The 24,223-nt window shown below is 44.5% G+C and overlaps 1 protein-coding gene across 3 annotated transcripts in view; it reads left to right on the top strand.

Moving 5' to 3' along the window:
* The window catches only part of DYSF (dysferlin), a 441,189-nt gene extending 421,395 nt beyond the window's left edge, over positions 1-19,794 (top strand). For all 3 annotated transcript variants that reach the window (XM_077280344.1, XM_077280346.1, XM_077280345.1), the window contains 5 exons: positions 2,154-2,253; positions 10,155-10,333; positions 10,917-11,026; positions 13,670-13,817; positions 16,737-19,794. In XM_077280344.1, coding sequence (XP_077136459.1) covers positions 2,154-2,253; positions 10,155-10,333; positions 10,917-11,026; positions 13,670-13,817; positions 16,737-16,775 — 576 coding nt within the window. In that variant the 3' untranslated portion in view covers positions 16,776-19,794. The remainder of the gene's footprint in view (positions 1-2,153; positions 2,254-10,154; positions 10,334-10,916; positions 11,027-13,669; positions 13,818-16,736) is intronic.
* Positions 19,795-24,223: the final 4,429 nt, after the last annotated feature.

The raw sequence follows: 24,223 nt of genomic DNA, 5'->3' as shown, positions 1-24,223 counted from the left end.
GCAAACACATTAGCCAACACAGACAGTCATCTACAGTCAGCTTCTTTCGGGTACTTGCTCCACTTGCTGGATGAGATACCCTGACTCAACTTTGAGAGGGCACTGTCTCTTCCATAGGAGTTGTCTATCCTGTATGTCAATTTCTTTTTAAAGGCTCGAGAACTGTGCTCTATACCCGAGTGCGCTAAAATATTACTTAAGTATCCCAAAAAACAGCACTAGGATGCAGTCAGTTGTAGCCCTCTGCACTGCAGAAAAGCCCCCAATAACTGATCTCCAGCTCACCGAGACAGAAAGCCGCAGCAAGGGTCAAGGACTAGTGGCTTCCACTACCCAAAGCCAAGGGAGACCCGATCTTGCTTATCTTGCTTCCAGCATCTTCTCTGTCTCCCACCCAAGCAGAACTTGGAGCCATGGTGGTTGGCTTCCTTCCTGAGAGAGGAGAACATGACATGGGGTTTTCAGGGTGGAGCAGAAGCTAATGACCACGCTTCCCACCCAGGCCGATCAGGAGGGAACTTGTAAGGGAACCACATCCTGAGAAGTGGCAAAGACACATTTACTGAGGGTAACACCTGCAGGTCCATCCTGTAAGTCAGTGTCCAACCCTTTAGTGAGCATGGCCATGAGGACAGAGTAGGATTTGCCTGGACCTTGATCCAGCTTTTGAAGGGAACTGGCTTTCCTTAAGGATACCGGGGAAGTAATGGAGTCATTTTGGCATTTCTACATTGGAAAAAATATTCTAATTTATTTCTGTGGTTGAAGGGAACGAAATTCGAGGGTTGCAAATAGTGATGAGCGAATATACTCGTTACTCAAGATTTCTCCAGCACGCTCGGGGGTCCTCCGAGTATTTTTTAGTGCTTGGAGATTTCGTTTTTCTTGCCGCAGCTGAATGATTTACATCTGATAGCCAGCATAAGTACATGTGGGGGTTGTCTGGTTGCTAGGGAATCCCCACATGTACTTATGCTGGCGAACAGATGTAAATCATTCAGCTGCGGCAAGCAAACTAAATCTCGAGTAACGAGTATATTCGCTCATCACTAGTTGCAAAGTGTAATGGCAATATTAGAAAGTAGATCCCACAATTTCTCTGACACCAGATGACTTTCTAGTGTGTATGGGGCCTGCTTTCTGCACATTCGAGTTCCTTACCAGATATTCATCTACATACTATGTGCTATCAGTACAGCCCTTTCTGTGGCACTAGAGACTTCCTCTCCAGGCCACACAGATGTGTCTGGATGAAACATAATACGATCTGTGCAGGATTGCATGCTTCCTACAGTGGGTGCCTGTAACTCCACAATGGTTATCTGTTTTGTCATCCTTCTGTTGCTGTATGTAAAGGGATTTTTGAAGGTTTTTTCCAGGCATTACTTTTTGCTTAAAAAACGTGTCTCCATATAACACTGACCAAGTTTGTAATTTACAATTAGTATTACCGACGGCTGCCTGGATTCTGATCCTGGTCATTGTTTGTTTCTATCATTGTTGAACAAAAGCAGCACATGCAGAATCTAACGCCGCACATGCACAAACTAACGCTGCACATGCACAAACTAATGCCATGCATGCACAAACTAATGCCACGCATGCACAAACTAACAACATACATGCACAAACTAATGCAGTGCATGAACAAAGTAACTCTGTTCATGCATAAACTAATGCTGCTCATGCATAAACTAATGCCAGTCATGCACAAATTAACGCCACAAATGCACAAACTAACACCGTGCATGCCCAAACTAACACCTCACTTGCACAAACTAACACAGCGCGTGCACAAACTAACGCCACACATGCACAAACTAACACCGTGCATGCCCAAACTAATGCCGCACATGCACAAACTAATGCCACTCATGCACAAACTAACGCTTCACGTGCACAAACTAACGCCGTGCATGCCCAAACTAATGCTGCACATGAGCAAACTAATGATGTGCATGCACAAACTAACACCGCGCATGCACAAACTAACGCTGCGCATGCACAAACTAATGGCGTTCATGCACAAATTAATGCCACGTATGCAAAAACTAATGCCGTACATGCAGAAAATAATGCCACACTTGTGCAAACTAACACCACGTATGCACAATATGCAGTCTCTATATATGATTCATGTGTGTCTTCCACAGGAACATTTCTGGAGCGTGGACAAGACTGAGAATAAAATTCCCCCAAACCTTATCCTACAAATATGGGACAATGACAAATTCTCTTTTGATGACTATTTGGGTAAGAAACAGTAACACGGGCGGTGATATAACATTGAATGAAGCCGGGGCTCCGGACCAGACTCCTTTCCAGCATACAGTGCTTAATGCGGGCAACATTTCAGCTTGTTCCAAGCCTTCTTGTGGCTCTAACTTGTGTCCTGTGAATATATAGTTGACCCTTGGAGCTTAGTTTACTTCAGTTAACTTGGAGGGCTGGTGTTAGACTCCGCGGAGGACAACATTGAAATGATGACGCCAATGGTTTTGAGTATTCTGACAGCAATATTTCCATGGCTTACGGAGATCCAGTTGGTGCAGGCAATTCTTGGCAAAACATGTAAATTAATTCTCGGATGAAAAAAAAGTCTCAGTGTGTAGAAACCTTTAGGCACTCCTTTCTGGAGAAGAGCTAGTCTTAAAAGGCTTGTACCAGGATTGCAACAAAATCGCTTGGGATTCCAGTACTCGGACCCCCATGGATCATGAGAAAGGTGGTTCCAAGCGCCCTGCTTGAATGGTGTGGCAATGGGGCATGTGCAGTGTTTCTCCATTCAAAGTCTCCGGGACTAATGGAGGTCATGACTGCCGCACTTGTCTGTCCCATAGGCAATGAACGGAGCAGCAGTGGGCATGGTTTATAGGGTCTATTCAACCAGGGGACTCAGGACCCTTCTCAGGAGTGGTATCCCCAGCGCACAAGAAATATCACCTTTTTTGGGAATGTTGGTAGCACTTCTTTAATTGACATATTGACCATAATTTGGGGCGAGGTGGGCAGAGACTAGTTCATTCATTTGATGAGGTTACTGAGGACAGAGCCATGTATGATGGGGCCTCATGGAAGCGGGAGGTGGAACTCAAAGACTAGAACGGATCTCTATCCTATGGCAGCACAGAGTATTTCTATGTGCGGTTCTTGGGTCCTCTGGTTGTGCATGTGACTTTACTATAGCCTGGAGAAGTTTCTAAGTTGGCCATAAATGGGTTAAATGTAAGATTTTTTTTACGATATTTCTTCTATCTGTATTTGGAGGCCATCTTGCTTTTTTCACTTTTGTATGAGGAAGGAAGGGGTGTTTTGATCTCGTGCCCTTTCATCTGCCGTCTCTCAGAGAATGGAAGGGATTGTACTCCGCATGCAAAGCCCATTACATGGCGTTCCAGTATGACATCAGGAAGCCGGTTTACTTTACCGTTGGGCAGAGGAGAGGGCTGTGTGATTGAACAAGGCTCCGGAGGCACACAACGTGTGGCTTTTGCTGACAGAAGCTCCTTTAATGGCTCGGCCAACTTTTCTTACGCTATGACCGCTGCCTACCATGAAAAAGACAGGCATTTTTATGGGAAGCCGTGCCGACGGGATCCAGCACACATCTGGTTTATGTAGAGCAGCTTATGTGAAGTTGCTTTGAGATTGAACCAAGAAATCAGCGCAGGAACAATATCAAATGTTAATTCCGAGCTAAAGTGATTGTAATTGAGGTTTCTCTAAACAATGGCATCACCGCTCGCCCTCGCTGCCTGCTTCCCTTTTATCGTCTCCGGAGCCAGAGCAACGTCCGGGCGCCGCAGTTGCATTTTGCCATAGAGAAGTAGGGGGACAAGGGTGAGCAGAAGGGGACATAGCATGGAGGGGCCCAGAGAGAGATTTATAGTAGGGTCCCGCAGCTGGTGCCACCACAACTTTACAACTTCCATACCAGGGTGGCTTATGTTTTGGGTAGTCTTCCAGCCTATTATCTCTGTATAAGTCACATCTTCTAAGTCAGATGTTCTTGGGCTCTTCTGTTGTGGATTCTGTTTTTGGGCTCCCTCTGGTGGTTACAACTGGTACTGGGTGACTTTGGTGGGTTGCGGTCTCTGGTTTCCACCTGTCCATCAGTGGCTGGGTGTTTCCTATTTAACCTGGCTTTCCTGTCATTCCCTTGCCGGCTATCAATGTATCAGTGTGTGTCTCTGTTACCTGCTCCTAGGCCTTCAAGACAAGCTAAGTCTGTATTTCCCTGTTTCATGATTGCTTTCATGTTTTTTAGTCCAGCTTGCAGATATGTAATTCTCTGCTGCTGGTTGCTCTAGTGGGCTGAAATTACCACTCATGTACCATGAGTTGGCACATGAGTTCAAGTAATTTCAGGATGGTATTTTGTAGGGTTTTTCAGCTGACCGCGCAGTTCACCTTTTGTATCCTCTGCTATCTAGCTTTAGCGGGCCTCATTTTGCTGAATCTGTTTTCATAACTATGTTTGTGCCTTCCTCTCATTTCACTGTCATTACATGTGGGAGACTGCTATCTCTGTGGGAATATTTCTCTGGAGGCAAGTGAGGTCTGTTATTCTTCTGATAGGGGAAGCTAGATCTCTGGCTGGCGCGAGACGTCTAGAGTCCCCCCAGGAACGTTCCCCGGCTGCTGTTAGTTGAGTGTTGAGGTTCAGGATCGCGGTCAGCTCAGGTTCCATCACCCTAGAGCTCGTCCTGTTTTTGCCCGTGTTATGTTGACAAATTCCCTGCCATTGGGAATCATGACAGTATAGCCGGCCTACAAAGTGTTAATTGTTTGGGCTGAAGCAGGAGAAAAAGAAGTGTTGAAGGGAATTTTTTTATTTTTTATTTTTTCCCTCAGAGTTTTGCTGCCTAGCCCTTAATTGCTGTCTAGCTGCTTCTTACCTCCTCTTAACCCTTGAATGGCTCTGACCTTAGCTGTTTAACATGGATGTCCAGAGTTTGGCTTCCAGCCTGAATAATCTTGCTGCAAAAGTTCAGAATATACAGGATTTTGTTGTTCACACTCCTATGTCTGAACCTAGAATTCCTATTCCAGAGTTTTTTTCTGGAGATAGATCTACCTTCCTGAATTTCAGGAACAATTGCAAATTGTTTCTTTCTTTGAAATCTCGCTCCTCTGGAGACCCTGCTCAGCAGGTCAAGATTGTAATATCTTTCCTGCGGGGCGACCCTCAGAATTGGGCATTTGCATTGGCACCAGGGGATCCTGCATTGCTCAGTGTGGATGCGTTTTTTCTGGCACTGGGATTGCTCTATGAGGAACCTAACCTGGAGATTCAGGCTGAAAAGGCTTTATTAGCCCTCTCTCAGGGGCATGATGAAGCGGAAGTATATTGTCAAAAATTTCGGAAATGGTCGGTGCTTACTCAGTGGAATGAGTGCGCCCTGGCTGCAAACTTCAGAGATGGTCTTTCTGAGGCCATTAAGGATATTATGGTGGGGTTCCCTGCGCCTACAGGTCTGAATGAGTCTATGACTATGGCCATTCAGATTGATCGGCGTTTACGGGAGCGCAAACCTGTGCACCAGTTGGCGGTGTCTTCTGAACAGGAACCTGAGACTATGCAATGTGATAGAATTCAGTCCAGAAGTGAACGGCAAAATTATAGGCGAAAAAATGGATTGTGTTTTTATTGTGGTGATTCAGCTCATGTTATATCAGCATGCTCTAAACGCACAAAAAAGGTTGATAAATCTTTTGCCATTGGTACTCTGCAGCCTAAGTTCATTTTGTCTGTAACTCTGATTTTTTCACTGTCTTCCATTTCCGTCGATGCCTATGTGGATTCGGGCGCTGCCCTGAGTCTTATGGATTGGTCTTTTGCCAAACGCTGCGGTTTTAGTCTGGAGCCTCTGGAAGTTCCTATTCCTTTGAAGGGAATTGACTCTACACCATTGGCTATGAATAAACCGCAGTACTGGACACAAGTGACCATGCGCATGACTCCCGTTCATCAGGAGGTGATTCGCTTCCTTGTACTGTATAATTTACATGATGTACTAATGCTTGGTCTGCCATGGTTACAAACTCATAATCCAGTCCTGGATTGGAAGACAATGTCTGTGTTAAGCTGGGGATGTCAGGGGGTTCATGATGATGCACCTCTGATTTCAATTGCTTCATCTACTCCTTCTGAGGTCCCTGTGTTTTTGTCTGACTATCGGGATGTTTTTGAGGAGCCTAAGCTCAATTCGCTCCCTCCTCATAGGGATTGTGACTGTGCTATAGAATTAATTCCTGGCAGTAAGTTCCCTAAGGGTCGTTTATTTAATCTGTCAGTGCCAGAGCATACTGCTATGCGGAATTATATTAAGGAGTCCTTGGAAAAGGGACATATTCGTCCATCTTCGTCCCCTGTGGGAGCAGGTTTTTTTTTCGTGGCTAAAAAAGATGGTTCCCTGAGGCCTTGTATAGATTATCGCCTTCTGAATAAGATTACAGTCAAATATCAGTATCCATTGCCATTATTGACTGATTTGTTTGCTCGCATTAAGGGGGCTAGGTGGTTCACTAAGATAGATCTTCGCGGTGCGTATAATCTTGTGCGGATAAAGCAGGGTGATGAGTGGAAAACCGCATTTAATACGCCTGAGGGCCATTTTGAGTATTTGGTAATGCCTTTTGGACTTTCTAATGCTCCTTCAGTCTTTCAGTCCTTTATGCACAATATTTTCCGTGAATATCTGGATACGTTTATGATTGTGTACTTGGATGATATTTTGGTGTTTTCTGATGACTGGGAGTCTCATGTTCTACAGGTCAGGAAGGTGTTTCAAGTCCTGCGGGCCAATTCTCTGTTTGTGAAGGGCTCAAAATGTCTCTTCGGAGTCCAGAAGATTTCTTTTTTGGGGTACATTTTTTCTCCTTCTACTATTGAGATGGATCCCGTCAAGGTTCAGGCGATTTGTGACTGGACACAACCTACATCTGTTAAGCGTCTTCAGAAGTTCTTGGGTTTTGCTAATTTTTATCGTCGGTTCATTTCTAATTTTTCCAGTGTTGTTAAACCTTTGACTGATTTGACTAAAAAGGGTGCTGATGTTGCTAATTGGTCTCCTGCGGCTGTGGAGGCCTTTCAGGAACTTAAGCGCCGGTTTTCTTCTGCTCCTGTGTTATGTCAACCAGATGTTTCACTTCCTTTTCAGGTTGAGGTTGATGCTTCCGAGATTGGAGCGGGGGCGGTTTTGTCACAGAGAAGTTCCGATGGCTCGGTGATGAAGCCATGTGCGTTCTTTTCTAGAAAATTCTCGCCCGCCGAGCGCAATTATGATGTGGGTAATCGGGAGCTTTTGGCCATGAAGTGGGCATTTGAGGAGTGGCGTCATTGGCTTGAGGGTGCTAGACATCGTGTGGTGGTCTTGACTGATCACAAAAATCTGATTTACCTTGAGTCTGCCAGGCGTTTGAATCCTAGACAGGCTCGTTGGTCGTTGTTTTTTTCTCGTTTCAATTTTGTGGTTTCATACTTGCCAGGTTCAAAGAATGTGAAGGCAGATGCTCTTTCCAGGAGTTTTGTGCCTGACTCTCCTGGAGACTCTGGGCCTACTGGCATCCTTAGGGATGGGGTAATATTGTCCGCCGTCTCCCCAGACTTGCGACGTGCATTGCAGGAGTTTCAGGCGGATAAACCTGATCGGTGTCCACCAGAAAGACTGTTTGTTCCGGATGATTGGACCAGTAGAGTCATCTCCGAGGTCCATTCTTCTGTGTTGGCTGGTCATCCTGGAATATTTGGTACTAGAGACTTGGTGGCCAGGTCTTTTTGGTGGCCTTCCTTGTCAAGGGATGTGCGCACCTTTGTGCAGTCTTGTGAAGTGTGTGCTCGGGCTAAGCCTTGCTGTTCTCGGGCCAGTGGGTTGTTGTTATCCTTGCCTATCCCGAAGAGGCCTTGGACGCACATTTCCATGGATTTTATTTCAGATCTCCCTGTCTCACAGAAAATGTCCGTTATCTGGGTTGTGTGTGACCGCTTTTCTAAGATGGTTCATTTGGTACCCTTGCCTAAGTTGCCTTCCTCCTCTGAGTTGGTCCCTTTGTTTTTTCAGAACGTGGTTCGTTTGCATGGGATTCCGGAGAATATCGTTTCGGACAGGGGATCCCAGTTTGTGTCTAGATTTTGGCGGACGTTTTGTGCTAAGATGGGCATTGATTTGTCTTTCTCGTCTGCATTCCATCCTCAGACGAATGGCCAGACGGAGCGAACTAATCAGACCTTGGAAACTTATTTAAGGTGTTTTGTTTCTGCTGATCAAGATGACTGGGTTGCCTTTTTGCCACTGGCCGAATTTGCCCTTAATAATCGGGCTAGTTCTGCTACTTTGGTTTCTCCTTTCTTTTGTAATTCGGGGTTTCATCCTCGTTTTTCCTCTGGTCAGGTGGAGCCTTCGGATTGTCCTGGAGTGGACGTGGTGGTGGATAGGCTACATCAGATTTGGAATCAGGTGGTGGACAATTTGAAGTTGTCTCAGGAGAAGGCTCAGCAGTTTGCTAATCGTCGTCGCCGCGTGGGTCCCCGACTTCGTGTTGGGGACTTGGTGTGGTTGTCTTCTCGTTTTGTCCCTATGAAGGTCTCTTCTCCCAAGTTTAAGCCTCGGTTTATCGGTCCTTATAAGATCTTGGAGATTCTTAACCCTGTATCTTTTCGTTTGGATCTCCCAGCATCGTTTGCTATTCATAACGTGTTCCATCGGTCGTTATTGCGGAGGTATGAGGTGCCCGTTGTTCCTTCGGTTGAGCCTCCTGCTCCGGTGCTGGTGGAGGGAGAATTGGAGTATGTTGTTGAGAAGATCTTGGATTCTCGTGTTTCCAGACGTAAACTCCAGTATTTGGTTAAGTGGAAGGGTTATGGTCAGGAGGATAATTCCTGGGTGGTCGCCTCTGATGTTCATGCGACTGATTTGGTCCGCGCCTTCCATAGAGCTCATCCTGATCGCCCTGGGGGTTCTCGTGAGGGTTCGGTGATCCCTCCTCAAGGGGGGGGTACTGTTGTGGATTCTGTTTTTGGGCTCCCTCTGGTGGTTACAACTGGTACTGGGTGACTTTGGTGGGTTGCGGTCTCTGGTTTCCACCTGTCCATCAGTGGCTGGGTGTTTCCTATTTAACCTGGCTTTCCTGTCATTCCCTTGCCGGCTATCAATGTATCAGTGTGTGTCTCTATTACCTGCTCCTAGGCCTTCAAGACAAGCTAAGTCTGTATTTCCCTGTTTCATGATTGCTTTCATGTTTTTTAGTCCAGCTTGCAGATATGTAATTCTCTGCTGCTGGTTGCTCTAGTGGGCTGAAATTACCACTCATGTACCATGAGTTGGCACATGAGTTCAAGTAATTTCAGGATGGTATTTTGTAGGGTTTTTCAGCTGACCGCGCAGTTCACCTTTTGTATCCTCTGCTATCTAGCTTTAGCGGGCCTCATTTTGCTGAATCTGTTTTCATAACTATGTTTGTGCCTTCCTCTCATTTCACCGTCATTATATGTGGGAGGCTGCTATCTCTGTGGGAATATTTCTCTGGAGGCAAGTGAGGTCTGTTATTCTTCTGATAGGGGAAGCTAGATCTCCGGCTGGTGCGAGACGTCTAGGGGCCCCCCAGGAACGTTCCCCGGCTATTGTTAGTTGAGTGTTGAGGTTCAGGATCGCGGTCAGCTCAGGTTCCATCACCCTAGAGCTCGTCCTGTTTTTGCCCGTGTTATGTTGACAAATTCCCTGCCATTGGGAATCATGACACTCTTCGCGGCCTTTGGGCTTAGGTGAATCATGGTTAGTTTTTGCACCTATATTCATCGTAAGGCTGCTATTTCACTGTCCATTGGAGGGACAGTATATATCAGGATGCCTTCCTGACGTGCACCTCCAGTGGATGTCATGGTCTTGGTCATCGGCTTCTGCATAGAACAAAGCTGCAGATTAATCTATGTCAAACATCAAGAAAAGAGTGATACCGATGTAAACCAGCCCAATAAAGACCATGTCAGCAAATGGGAGTCTAGGGATACTTTAGCACATTCACTGCACGCACCTTGTAAATCCACCCCAACGGTTGTCAGAAGAGCCTACTCAACGTCTTATGTTTGCATATATGGTAAAATACTCTACAGTAGTGACTTACTGGAAATACATAAATCTCTTTTATCTATCCAGGTTCTGTACAGCTGGATCTGAACCGGATGCCAAAACCTGCCAAAACTGCTGAAAAATGCAGCTTGGACCTGCTGGATGAGTCCATTTCTACTGGAAAAGTTGTTTCTCTGTTTGAGCAGAAGACAGTGAAGGGCTGGTGGCCATGTGCGGGTCTGGACGGAGACCAGAAGATCCTTGCTGTAAGGATTAACAAAGGGGTTGACCAGTTTACCAAAAACATTTTTATATCCTCTGTTTGAGAATACTGAGTTCACAAAGGTGGAGGAGCCCATATTGTTTATCCAGAATGGTTGCCAGTTGAGGTTTGTGGAAACCAGTGGCCACCTCATGAGGTTGGCTGGGGATCCCGAAGGTTGAATTTACCAGATATTTATGTTTTATTGTATGCAAGTGATAGTGCCCCATAACCTACTGTGTCCACAGAGTTTGGGCATAACCATGCTATAAATCTAGGACGTTTCCACTATAGCAGCAGGAGGCATGATGGAGGAAATATTTGGCGGCTTCAGAATAAAAAAGAAAGAATCTAAAAACTTCAAAAATTGTAAAGCTACAATTCATATTCTGTCTGTGTAATGGGAGGAAGGTTGAGGGACATGTTGAGTAGCAAAAAGTCCATGAGTGCAATGAAGCAAAGACCAATACGCCAGACATGGAGAGGTGGCCCTAGGTACCTTATGATGTATCAGTCATTATTTCATTATTTTTAGTGGACTGCTGTCTGTACTGATACACAATAATCACAATCTTACTGTCTTTCAGGGGAAGATAGAAATGACTTTAGAGATCATCAATGAACAAGAGCATGAAGAGCGGCCGGCAGGGCATGGCCGAGATGAACCAAATATGAACCCCAAGCTGGAGGACCCCAAGTAAGAATAGTCACTTTTCTTATCATGACATTGTAACAAGAGATCAAAGGAGCTTTGTATCTTCTCTATGAAACCTTATGGCCTCTTCAATCTGGGAATGGGGTAAAGATCATCTTTCACCTTGAATGTAATCTATTTTAAATGGAGGCTGTGCTCCTTTAAATGTCTATTCCAATGCAGCAGAGGTAAAGCTTCCTCTGCTAGCAGTCTGGAACATGGTACAATTAGGGCTGGTGGCTCAGTAATGCCACCGGTCTGAATTGTCAATGATCAGGAGTACAGCGCCCCATGGCAAGCAGGAAGCCAGGATGCAAAGGAGCGGTGCCCTTCTGATGACTGAAAGCCAGACAACCTCTTTAAGGAAAGCTTAGAGTAGCCTATTGGGACAATCATCAGCCAAAGGGGGTAATTGGTGAAATAGTTGATTCGATGTGGCCAAGTATTACATGGGTGACCATTCACTCATGCAGCTTGTTATATCACATTGTGTACGTACCAATATCAATATCAGAGGGTGAGTTCAACATCCAGACGTCCACCACTATCAGCTAATATTTGAAAAAGAACTGTTTTTCATTTTGATGTAGTTTCACACACAGTATTACATGGGAAAATATGCAAATTATCTCAACTGCAGAAGGAAGAAATCTGTCTCTCTAGATCTCATACAGGTAGCCACCCTGTAAGTCAATTTCTAAAACATATATATATAAATAGGGATAGTAGCCACATTTGACAGCCACATTTGACATCCATCTAGAGACACCTTTATTGAAGGTCATGCATAGACATCCATCTGTAGATACCTTTTTGGTGGTCATGTCTAGACATCCATCTGTGAACATCTTTTTTGTGGTCAAGCCTAGACATCCATCTGTAAACACCTCTTTTTGGAGGTCATGCCTAAACGTCCACCTGTACACACCTGTAGATACCTTTTTGTTCATCATAGTTAGAAATCCATATTTAGATACCTTTTTGATGGTCATGTCTAGAAATCCCTCTGTAGACACCTTATTTTGGAAGTCATGTCTAGAAATCCATCTGTAGACCTTTTTTGTGGTGAAGCCTAGACATACATCTGTAGACACCTTTTTTGGTGGTCATGCCTAGATGTTCATCTGTAGACACCTTTTTTGGTGGTCATGCCTAGATGTTCATCTGTAGACACCTTTTTTGGTGGTCATGCCTAGATGTTCATCTGTAGACACCTTTTTTTGAGGTCATGCCTAGATGTTCATCTGTAGACACCTTTTTTTGAGGTCATGCCTAAACATCAATCAGTAGATGCCTTTTTTTAGGTCATGCCTAAATATCCATCTGTAGACATCTTTTTTGGCAGTTATGTCTAATCTTCCATCTGTAGACACCTTTTTTGTGAGTTCATGATTAGACATCTATCTGTAGACACCTTTTTAGGCAGTCATGCATAGAGATCCATTTGTAGATACTTTTTTTGGGAGTCATGCCTAGACATCCTTCTGTAGACACCTTTTCTGCAGGTCATGACTAGAAGACAATCTGTTCACACTGTTTCTGGCAGCCATGCCTAGACATTAATGATGAGCGAAGGGTCTCGGGTGTAATCAGAGTATCTTGGGTGCACTCGAATGATATCTTTGAGTCCCTGCTCCTGCATGTTTTGCGGTCGCTAGACAGCTGCAACACGTAGGGAATTGCTAACAAACAAGCAATCCCTGTATGTGTTGCGGCTTTCTAGCAGCACTTTCACACATCACTACTAGACATCTATCTGTAGACACGTTTTTGGCAGTCAAACCTAGACATCCATCTGTAGACACTTTTTAAGGCAGTCATGAAAAGACATCCATGCCTTTAAGTCAATCTGTTCACACCATTTTTAGCAGTCATGTCTAGATGTCCATCTGTAGACACAACTTTTTTTTTGTGGTCATGTCTAGACATTCATCTGTAGATGCTTTTTTTGGACGTCATGCCTAGACATCCATCTGTAGACACTTTTTTTGGCAGTCATGTCTAGCCTTCCATCTGCAGAAATCTTTTTTGTTGGGCATGTATAGACATCCATCTGTAGATGCTTTTTTTCGATTTCATGCCTCAACATTCATCTGTTGACACTGTTTTTGGCAGACATGATTAAATATCCATTTGTAGACACCTGTTTTTGGAGGTCATGCCTAGACATTCCTCTATAGGCACTCTCTCTGACGATGATGACTAGATGTTTATCTGTAGACACTTTATTTTGGTGATCGTGACCTTCATCAGTAGTTAGTTCCCTCTGGTGGGTGTGCAGAGTGTTTCCGATGGAGAGAAATATTGAAATTAGCTGACTTCAAGAGGAAAGAAAATTCTCTAGTTTGACCAATGGGTCAGATATTGACTAACAGGGTCACTCCTTGTAGGTGGCACTAGTGAGCTCTTTCCTTCCCATCCACCTGCTATTTCGCATACTTTTTCCTATGAAGCATTGTCTATAAAACTCTCTACATCAACTGGTTCTCTTAATAGAACTTTTAGGTAGTAGAGATAGGATAAGCCAAAAAAAATAAGAAAACCTGAAAGAAATAAATCACCACAAATCGGATAATATTGATCATATTTTAACACATTAACACAAATATATATACATATGGTGAAGTAAATACAATCTGGTTTCAGGCGCCCGGAGACCTCGTTCTTGTGGTTTACATCTCCATACAAGACCCTGAAGTACATCCTGTGGAGGAGATACAGATGTCTCATCCTCATGTTCCTCATTCTCTTCATCTTGCTGCTGTTCCTTGGAATCTTCCTTTACTCGTTCCCGGTAAGAAGCTGTTTTCCTGCTAAGATGCCATCATTGACACGGTACAGTGAGAAGACAGTAGCTGCCATCAGTTATTAATGTTATCTACTCATAGCTATTTAAGAGAGACATCAGTTTGGTATAACACCGTACAGATAGACTGAGAAAAATATATGGTTATCGGAGATCCGGTCGCTGGGTACCCCCATACTGAAACTAAGGGCCCCACGTTCCCGTGGTCATCTCCATGTCATTCACACAGAGGACTTTGATACCTCAGTTCTTGGGGTCAGTGGTGTTTCCAATGGTTGGATGCACAATAGTCATACCTGCATCACCTATCCTGTAGATAGCTGATAAAGAACTTTGAAGAAATCTGTTTTTATCTAGGGAAAAATTTAATAAGCCTTCATCCATATTTGTTTATCACCTCCATATTTAGGCAAATCCTATGGCTAGGTCAACATTTCATATATTCAGTTGGTGTCCTACACGAAAGGTAAGGACATCAATATTCCTAACCCAGAAAATCCCTCTAAACTTGGCACTGATCTGATGTTTGGAAGATCTTTGGCAATGCCTTACTATGCCTCTTGGGATTTGTGTATCCTGGTGATGTAATCCGTTTATATTTCGTGTCTTACATTATACTTAGTGTTATATATTATGTATTGCTCGTAGTATTACTTTGGAACTGATCCCTTTTCCGGTCAACGCTTATCTACAATCCGGTGTACATCAATGTTGCTTCCTCCGTCTTTTCTGGGATGTCTGAACCAGTTGTTTTTATACTTCCTGGTTTGTTTGGTTAGGCGTCTTGCCAACTAGATGGAGATTTTTATCTGAAGATAAGAAAACAATCTTTTATACAAGTCTACGTTGAATGTAAAGTCCATGAGTTCAGGTCCATGCTGTATAATCTCCTCTATGGTACTGCTTGTCTCAGCCCTGTGGAAGATTACTGCTCAGCACTGTTGTATAATGTCCTCCATGCTTCTTCTTCCTCTGAACAAGTGCTACATAGAGGAGGAATCCCTCATGTCTGTGTGTGCTGTGAATGGGAGACATCATAGCAGCTAGTCTCCACCCACTAGCTCAGAGACAACTGAGTATTGGAGACAAAGAATACAGAGGTGAAAAATGCAGTAAACAAGTGATATAATGGGTAGAAATTGTGTTATTCTTCATGTATACACAATAACTCAGTCTGAAGAGTCACCTGAAACATGAAGAGGCTTCCCAGCTTATACAATAATGGCTAAACATTCATTAAATAATAATTTACCAATCCTTTCCTATTGGACTGGCTCTGGTGCCCCTATATTCTGGTAACCACTCCAGTTACAGGCCTCTACTGCTGTTCCTCCAATTCCAGGCCTCTACTGCTGTTCCTCCAGTTCCAGGCCTCTATTTCTGTTCCTCCAGTTCCAGGCCACTACTGCTGTTCCTCCAGTTCCAGACCTCTACTGCTGTTCCTCCAATTCCAGGCCTCTACTGCTGTTCCTCCAGTTCCAGGCCTCTACTTCTGTTCCACCAATTCCAGGCCTCTACTGCTGTTCCTCCAGTTCAAGGCCTCTACTGCTGTTCCTTCAGTTCCAGGCCTCTACTTCTGTTCCTCCAGTTCCAGGCCTCTACTTCTGTTCCTCCAGTTCCAGGCCTCTACTTCTGTTCCTTCAGTTCCAGGCCTCTACTTCTGTTCCTCCAGTTCCAGGCCTCTACGGCTGTTCCTACAGTTCCAGGCCTCTACTTCTGTTCCTCCAGTTCCAGGCCTCTACTTCTGTTGCTTCAGTTCCAGGACTCTACTGCTGTTCCCCCAGATCCAGGCCTCTACTTCTGTTCCTCCAGTTCCAGGCCTCTACTTCTATTCCTTCAGTTCCAGGCCTCTACTTCTGTTCCCCCAGTTCCAGACCTCTACTTCTGTTCCTTCAGTTCCAGGCCTCTACTGCTGTTTCTCCAGGTCTCTACTTCTGTTCCTCCAGTTCCAGGCCTCTACTGCTGTTTCTCCAGGTCCAGGTCTCTACTTCTGTTCCTCCAGTTCCAGGCCTCTACTTCTGTTCTTCCTGTTCCAGGCCTCTACTTCTGTTCTTCCTGTTCCAGGCCTCTACTTCTGTTCCTTCAGTTCGAGGCCTCTACTTCTGTTCCTCCAGTTCCAGGCCTCTACTGCAGTTCCTCCAGTTCCAGGCCTCTACTTCTGTTCCTTCAGTTCCAGGCCTCTACTGCTGTTTCTCCAGTTCCAGGTCTCTACTGCTGTTCCTCCAGTTCCAGACCTCTACTTCTGTTCCCCCAGTTCCAGGCCTCTACTTCTGTTCCTCCAGTTCCAGGCCTCTACTTCTGTTCTTCCTGTTCCAGGCCTCTACTTCTGTTCCCCCAGTTCCAGGCCTCTACTTCTGTTCCTCCAGTTCCAGGCCTCTACTTCTGTTCCTTCAGTTCCAGGTCTCTACTGCTGTTCCTCCAGTTCCAGGCCTCTACTTCTGTTCCCCCAGTTCCAGGCCTCTACTTCTGTTCCTCCAGTTCCAGGCCTCTACTTCTGTTCCTTCAGTTCCAGGCCTCTACTTCTGTTTCTCCAATTCCAGGCCTCTACTGCAGTTCCTCCAGTTCTGTACTCAGCACATTTTGTGTGCCAGCGCTTGACCACTATTGGACAGCAGCTCTATTTATAAACAGAGAAGGGGTTGGTTTATGTATTGAAATTAGGTCAATACAAATATACAGGAGAATGACCCAAATCAGGTTGGTTTTCTGCACTTTCCTTCCCATCTACCATGTATAGGAAGTACGGAGAGTGAACAAGTGTTGAGCTCTGCATACCTGACATTGGCAGGATGGAGAACGTGAACGAGTACCATCCACCATTTTAGTCCCAATTTTTAGCAAGAAGTCATCTCTTTCTGCCATGTGAGTATGCACAATTATTAAGATCTACAATTTTTTCTCTTTCAGAACTACGCTGCTATGAAACTGATGAAGCCGTTCAGTTAAACTGCTGCAGAGCGAGTGTGTGCTGACCACTACTGTGCACAAGGTGGAACCTCAGTCCTGGAAACCCCTGTGACACTGCTGTGCGGAATGTATCGTAGACATAAGCCCACCTAACAGATATCCACCACGTCAACTACAAGTATGATGTAGAGTCCCTCAGAATCTCAGCTTATTGAAAATGAGCAAGGTCAGCCACAATCTCATCATCCAGGTTTCCATAAATGTCAAGATTTCCATAAAATTATGGAAAATTTTGGAGTTGACCACCACCTGCTTGCTCACATGTTTCATGTCATTCTGCCTAGTATCTACACCCAGTATACAGGTGAAAGTATTAGTAGGTCATTGCACGAATAATTCTTCAATTTCTTTTTCATTGTAGCAGGTCTTGAGGTAGTTGCCACCTTTGCAGCCCGTAGTGCCGTGCCCTTGCCCCCCACCGGTCTCTAATATTAACGTTATAGGATCAGTGAGATTCAATTCGAGAAAAAAATGGTGTCATGAAGCTGCGGTCATCTGTAACAATAATTTGCTTTCCTCAGAGTTATGTGTAAGAGTGGCCAACAATGTTGGAAGTGGCAGTGCCCAAGGATGTAGTCTCCCCAGCTCTGGTTGTCCACCAATGTGGCCACCATGAGATCATTGTCCGACTTGACAATGTGACTGAGATCAAGGCCAGTGTAAACCATTGAGAGTCATCTTCTGCCAAAATACTTCTTCTAAGTGTAGACTATTGACATGGCCTGGTTGATATGCCGAGGTTGGGCCAAGCCTTCCTTCTCTCTGGCCACAAGTTTAATAGAAATTCTTCCTTGAGACAAAGACCTGAGTAATGTGAAACAGATTGGTTGCTAGTGATTCAGAGTCTGACAATCCAGTCAATAAAGTCAGAACTTTTGGCCATTAATCCTTACCGACTGCTAAATGAATCCAAACTAGATTGGCTCCATGCCGCTCCAAATCTCAATATCTGTTATCAATGCCATTTTTAGTTGAAGTACATCAATGTTGAGATCATCGTTGGCCAACGAATGACTCTAGAAACTCAACTTTTCCATAGCTGAAGCTGCCATCTTGCCATGATCTATGACTTAATAGTTGGCATGTTTCATCACTTATCATATTATAGTATTATTATATCAGATAGGAATATATTATCGATCATTTCCGAAGCCTTTACATACAATACAGCATGTGATTCCTCATCCCATAGATTTTAGATTGTCTTCACTGTGCCTTATAGACTGTGCCAGTCTATCTTCCACGCTTAGCTCTCATTATATACATTTTATTAGGCTTTATACCTCGAGTGTACATGTAGTGATGCAGTTTGCAGTGTTGTTGTTCATTTCAGCTACAGTGGTTGTTACAATATCTCAGGAAGGAGTTGTGATTTGCTAATATGATTAGTTTTAGTCTACTTCTTACATTTTCATGTGCCTTTATGCTGCACTTTACATGGATGTTTTATTTTTAAAGTTCTTCCATAAGGTCTTTACATACAGATTGCCAGAAATAATCATCAACAATGCAAAGGAATGGGTAGTTTCATCAATTCTTTTGGCATCTATAGAAATGAAGCCTGTTGGCAGTCCCTAATAATAAAGACCTTCTGCATTCTAGATATCCAGAATCAAGAGCCCAAGTCCATCCCAGGCTGCAGGAATAACATGTCTTGGTGACAGCAATGAACAAAGTTAGATCAGTCCGAATTAAATGTCATAGTCAGTTTATCCCACAGCATCAATATAGTCAGAATCACCTGATTCATCTTCATCTTTTTCTGTGACATCAACAAAGTCAGATCTGCCAGACCTAAGTTTTGTCTTCAGTTTCTCCCTGAAGTGAGGTCAGCCCAACTCATGTTTTGCCTGTAGTTTCTTCTGGGATATCAACAAAGTTCTGGTAGATCATCCTGAAACAATTTCTCCCATGATTTCTTCTAGGGGCATCAAGAAATTATGATCAGCCAGTCCTAAGTTTTGTCTTTGGCTTATTACAGGACACGAACAAGGTTGGATCATGCCAATTAAATTCTAGCCTTCTGCTTTTTCTGGGGCATCAATAAAAGTCTAAACAGCAGTACTCAAGTTTCTCCTTTGGCTTCTTCTGGGGCATCATCTGAACTCGAGTTTATCTCCCTAGGCTTCTTCTGGGGTATCAGCAAGAAAAAATATACCGTATATACGTTTTTAAAAAAAACCCTCTAGTTCGTGAGTATACATTATTTACACTTAAATTTCCTCTGATCTGGGAGCAGCTGTGCTGTGTCTTTGGGCTATTTCTTTTGTTGGACAATATAGAAGCTAAGACATGCAGCGAGACATCGGGGCATTGCTTCTGGCCGAGTGCAGTTCAGATTTTATTCCTAGAGCCTGGGATGGTCTTGGACTCTTGGTTATGCACCTTTGATGAAGAGTTAGAAATAGAGGTTTTCCAGGATGCGTCCAAATTTTAAATTGGGGGGGAGCTGAAGTATCATTCACAGCCTCAACACAATGTATGGCGCTGTGTCAAGAAGGATAGAAAACCAGTATTAAAGTCCCCAAAACACATTTAAAGCATATTTCAATGAAACAAAAAGATAAAGAGTTTTGAGAAAGTCTCCTGTAGACATTTCATCTCCCCGTTGCTCACGTAAAACTGCCCTCTTTGCATTTTCATGATGTTTGGAAAACCTAAAAAGCCTTGGATTGTATCAGAATATCAACTAGGCGGTCTAGTATGTAACCACGCGACAGTATTATACATGCGTCATTTGTGTTTGTTTATCATATTGTAAGAACTTTTGGGATTTTGATTTCTCAGGTGGTATAAATGGATTATTTTGCAATGAAAAGCCTTATATTTCGCTGAAGTCCCTTTTATCTCAGTGATAACAGGGAGGAAGAATAATATTGCTCAAAATAAGGGACAATATGTGAATGCAATAAAATGGATTGAAATCTCTGTTATTACGGAGAAATGTTTGTCTGTTTGTTCTTTGAGTGACTGTAATGGGGTGGCTCTAGCCTCAGCGTATAGGACATGTTTCACGAGCCAATAGGGAGAATTAAGGGTCAAGTAAGGACTACAATGAACTCCCTTCGCCATACGCCCGGACTGCTAAAGATTAGTACCCACCTCCAGAGAAGACACAAAAAAATGTAATCTACCCTCTTTTTTTATCCACCCGGTGCCAAGAAACAAAGCTAATCTCATACCTCCCTAACTAGAGATCAGGGATCTTTTCATACTTACTAGAAGTTAAAGACTATCATCTATTCCACCCATTCACTAAACTCTTCCCATTCACTACCAACTCATTCACTAAACCTTCTGAATACCATGGAATATTGTCCATTTATTAATTTTCTAGTAGAATCCATGCACTAACTGGAAACCAGAGAACACAACCAATTCACTCCATCTCTGGAGACCAGGGCTTACAACCCATTCATTCATCTTCTGGGCACCTGGAAAAATCACCCATTTACTCACCAAACGGACACCAGGGAATGTAACCCAATAACTCACCCTCTGGACACCGGGGAATCCAATCCATTTACTCACTTTTTAGACACCATGGAATTTAGCCAATTCTTTCATACTCTGCGTACCAATGAATATATTCCATTTGCTTGCTCATCCTCTGTACACCAGGGGAAATAACCAATTAATTCACCATTTCAACACCTGGGATAAAATCTATTTGATGAACTTCTGGACACCAGGGGCCATAACTCATCCATTAACCCTCTGGACAGCAGGGAAGATAATTATCAATTCATTAATCTTTTGGAAACCAGTGAATATAACCCAACATAATATAACTCTATGGTTACCAGTGAAAATAACCCATTCACACACCCTCTAGACACAAGGGATACAAATCCAATTGGTCAACCTCTGGACACCTGGAAATATAACCCACTTTCTCATCCACTGGATATTTAGAATTATAACATTTGTTTTCACTCACTGGACAAAATATACAATCCACACTTTCACCCACTGAACATCAGGGAATATAACTCATTTGTTGTATACTTGGAATTTTAACAGTTATCTTTACCCACTTTCCAAAGAGAGATATGATCCAATATTTCATCCACTGGACACTAGAGAATATAAAAGTTAAGACTCCTTTATCTGCATAATCCGTATTTGAAAGCCTGGTGTGCAGATTTTAATACTGGACCTATAGGCTTCAATGTGCAGTACTGATTTATTGTTACACACCTGTCCCGAGTTTGGGCTCCGTTCCCCTAGGAACTCTGTTGTGCTCTGTGTCCGATTAGTGACCCCATGTGCTCCCATGTGATCGTCTGCCTTGGCCTGTATAAGGCCCACCAACACACACATCTGAGTCTTTGTATTAAGACTCTCCATTTCATCTGTATTCTGACTGTCTGTGGCCACCAGTGCTTCCAGTACCTGCTCCATATCCGTAACTGCTTTCCAGTGTCCAATTTGCCTGTGATCCCCAATGGTTTCATTCCTTGTATCCTTCGTGACTTACCTGCTGCACCGACTGTTATGACCCCAATGGCGAGGGTCTCAGAGGTACGTGGAAGTCTGCAGAATACAAAAATCCAGCTCATAGGGCAGTGGTAACTGGGTTGACCATATATCTACTCCTAACGCCAACACTAGAAGTAGCCGGGGATCATTCCTACGTTGATTCTAGATGACACGCTCCAGCCGGAGAATCTAGCTACCCCTAGTAGAGGAAAACAAAAGACCTTTCTTGCCTCCAGAGAAGGGGACCCCAAAGCTGGATAGAAGCCCCCCACAAATAATAACGGTGAGGTAAGAGGAAATGACAAACACAGAAATGAACCAGGTTTAGCACAGAGAGGCCCGCTTACTGATAGCAGAATAAAGAAAGGTAACTTATATGGTCAACAAAAACCCTATCAAAATCCACACTGGAAATTCAAGAACCCCCGAACCGTCTAACGGTCCGGGGGGAGAACACCAGCCCCCTAGAGCTTCCAGCAAAGGTCAGGATATAGATTTGGAACAAGCTGGACAAAAATACAAAACCAAAACAAATAGCAAAAAGCAAAAGGCAGACTTAGCTGATATAACTGGAACCAGGATCAGTAGACAAGAGCACAGCAGACTAGCTCTGATAACTACGTTGCCAGGCATTGAACTGAAGGTCTAGGGAGCTTATATAGCAACACCCCTAACTAACGACCCAGGTGCGGATAAAAGGAATGACAGAAAAACCAGAGTCAAAAAACTAGTAACCACTAGAGGGAGCAAAAAGCAAATTCACAACAGTACCCCCCCCTTAGTGAGGGGTCACCGAACCCTCACCACGACCACCAGGGCGATCAGGATGAGCGGCATGAAAGGCACGAACTAAATCGGCCGCATGAACATCAGAGGCGACCACCCAGGAATTATCCTCCTGACCATAGCCCTTCCACTTGACCAGGTACTGAAGCCTCCGCCTGGAGAGGCGAGAATCCAAGATCTTCTCCACCACGTACTCCAACTCGCCCTCAACCAACACCGGAGCAGGAGGCTCAGCAGAAGGAACTACAGGCACAATGTACCGCCGCAACAAGGACCTATGAAATACATTGTGAATAGCAAACGACACAGGAAGATCCAGACGAAAAGATACAGGATTAAGGATTTCCAATATCTTGTAAGGCCCAATAAAACGAGGTTTAAATTTGGGAGAGGAGACCTTCATAGGAACAAAGCGGGAAGAAAGCCATACCAAATCCCCAACGCGTAGTCGGGGACCCACACCGCGGCGGCGGTTGGCAAAGCGCTGAGCCCTCTCCTGTGACAACTTCAAGTTGTCCACCACATGATTCCAGATCCGCTGCAACCTATCTACCACAGAATCCACCCCAGGACAGTCAGAAGGCTCCACATGACCCGAAGAAAAGCGAGGATGGAAACCAGAGTTGCAGAAAAAAGGCGAAACCAAGGTGGCGGAACTAGCCCGATTATTAAGGGCAAACTCAGCCAACGGCAAGAATGTCACCCAATCGTCCTGATCAGCAGAGACAAAACACCTCAAATAAGCCTCCAAAGTCTGATTGGTTCGCTCCGTCTGTCCATTAGTCTGAGGATGGAAAGCAGACGAAAACGACAAATCAATGCCCATCCTACTACAAAAGGATCGCCAGAACCTAGAAACGAACTGGGATCCTCTGTCTGACACAATATTCTCAGGGATGCCGTGCAAACGAACCACGTTCTGGAAAAACACAGGAACCAGATCGGAAGAGGAAGGCAGCTTAGGCAAAGGAACCAAATGGACCATCTTGGAGAAGCGATCACATATCACCCAGATAACGGACATGCCCTGAGATAGCGGAAGATCAGAAATGAAATCCATGGAGATATGTGTCCAAGGTCTCTTCGGGACAGGCAAGGGCAAGAGCAAACCGCTGGCACGAGAACAGCAAGGCTTAGCTCGAGCACAAGTCCCACAGGACTGCACAAATGACCGCACATCCCTTGACAAGGAAGGCCACCAAAAGGACCTGGCCACCAGATCTCTGGTGCCAAAAATTCCAGGGTGACCTGCCAACACCGAGGAATGAACCTCGGAAATGACTCTGCTGGTCCATTTATCCGGGACAAACAGTCTGTCAGGTGGACAAGACTCAGGCCTATCAGCCTGAAATCTCTGCAACACACGTCGCAGATCCGGAGAAATAGCTGACAAGATAACTCCATCTTTAAGAATACCAACAGGATCAGCGACTCCAGGAGCATCAGGCACAAAGCTCCTAGAAAGAGCATCGGCCTTCACATTCTTTGAACCTGGTAAATACGAGACAACAAAATCAAAGCGGGAGAAAAACAATGACCAGCGGGCCTGTCTCGGATTAAGGCGTTTAGCAGACTCGAGATACATCAGATTTTTGTGATCAGTCAAGACCACCACACGATGCTTAGCACCCTCGAGCCAATGACGCCACTCCTCAAATGCCCATTTCATGGCCAACAACTCCCGATTGCCCACATCATAATTTCGCTCGGCAGGCGAAAACTTCCTGGAGAAAAAGGCACAAGGTTTCATAACAGAGCAACCAGGGCCTCTCTGCGACAAAACGGCCCCTGCTCCAATCTCTGAAGCATCCACCTCAACCTGAAAGGGAAGTGAGACATCGGGCTGGCACAAAACAGGCGCCGAAGTAAACCGGCGCTTCAACTCCTGGAAAGCCTCCACGGCAGCAGGAGCCCAGTTAGCTACATCGGAGCCCTTCTTGGTCATATCCGTCAACGGTTTCACAATGCTAGAAAAATTAGCGATAAAACGACGGTAGAAGTTAGCGAAACCCAAGAACTTCTGAAGACTCTTAACCGACGAGGGCTGAGTCCAATCAAGAATAGCTCGGACCTTGACTGGGTCCATCTCCACAGCAGAAGGGGAAAAAATGAACCCCAAAAAGGGAACCTTCTGTACACCAAAGAGACACTTTGAGCCC

This window comes from Ranitomeya variabilis, chromosome 1 (assembly GCF_051348905.1).
Source record: "Ranitomeya variabilis isolate aRanVar5 chromosome 1, aRanVar5.hap1, whole genome shotgun sequence".
Classification (NCBI taxonomy): Eukaryota; Metazoa; Chordata; class Amphibia; order Anura; family Dendrobatidae; genus Ranitomeya; species Ranitomeya variabilis.
Note: the sequence above shows the minus strand (reverse complement) of the source record. Positions and strands in the feature narration are given on the sequence as shown.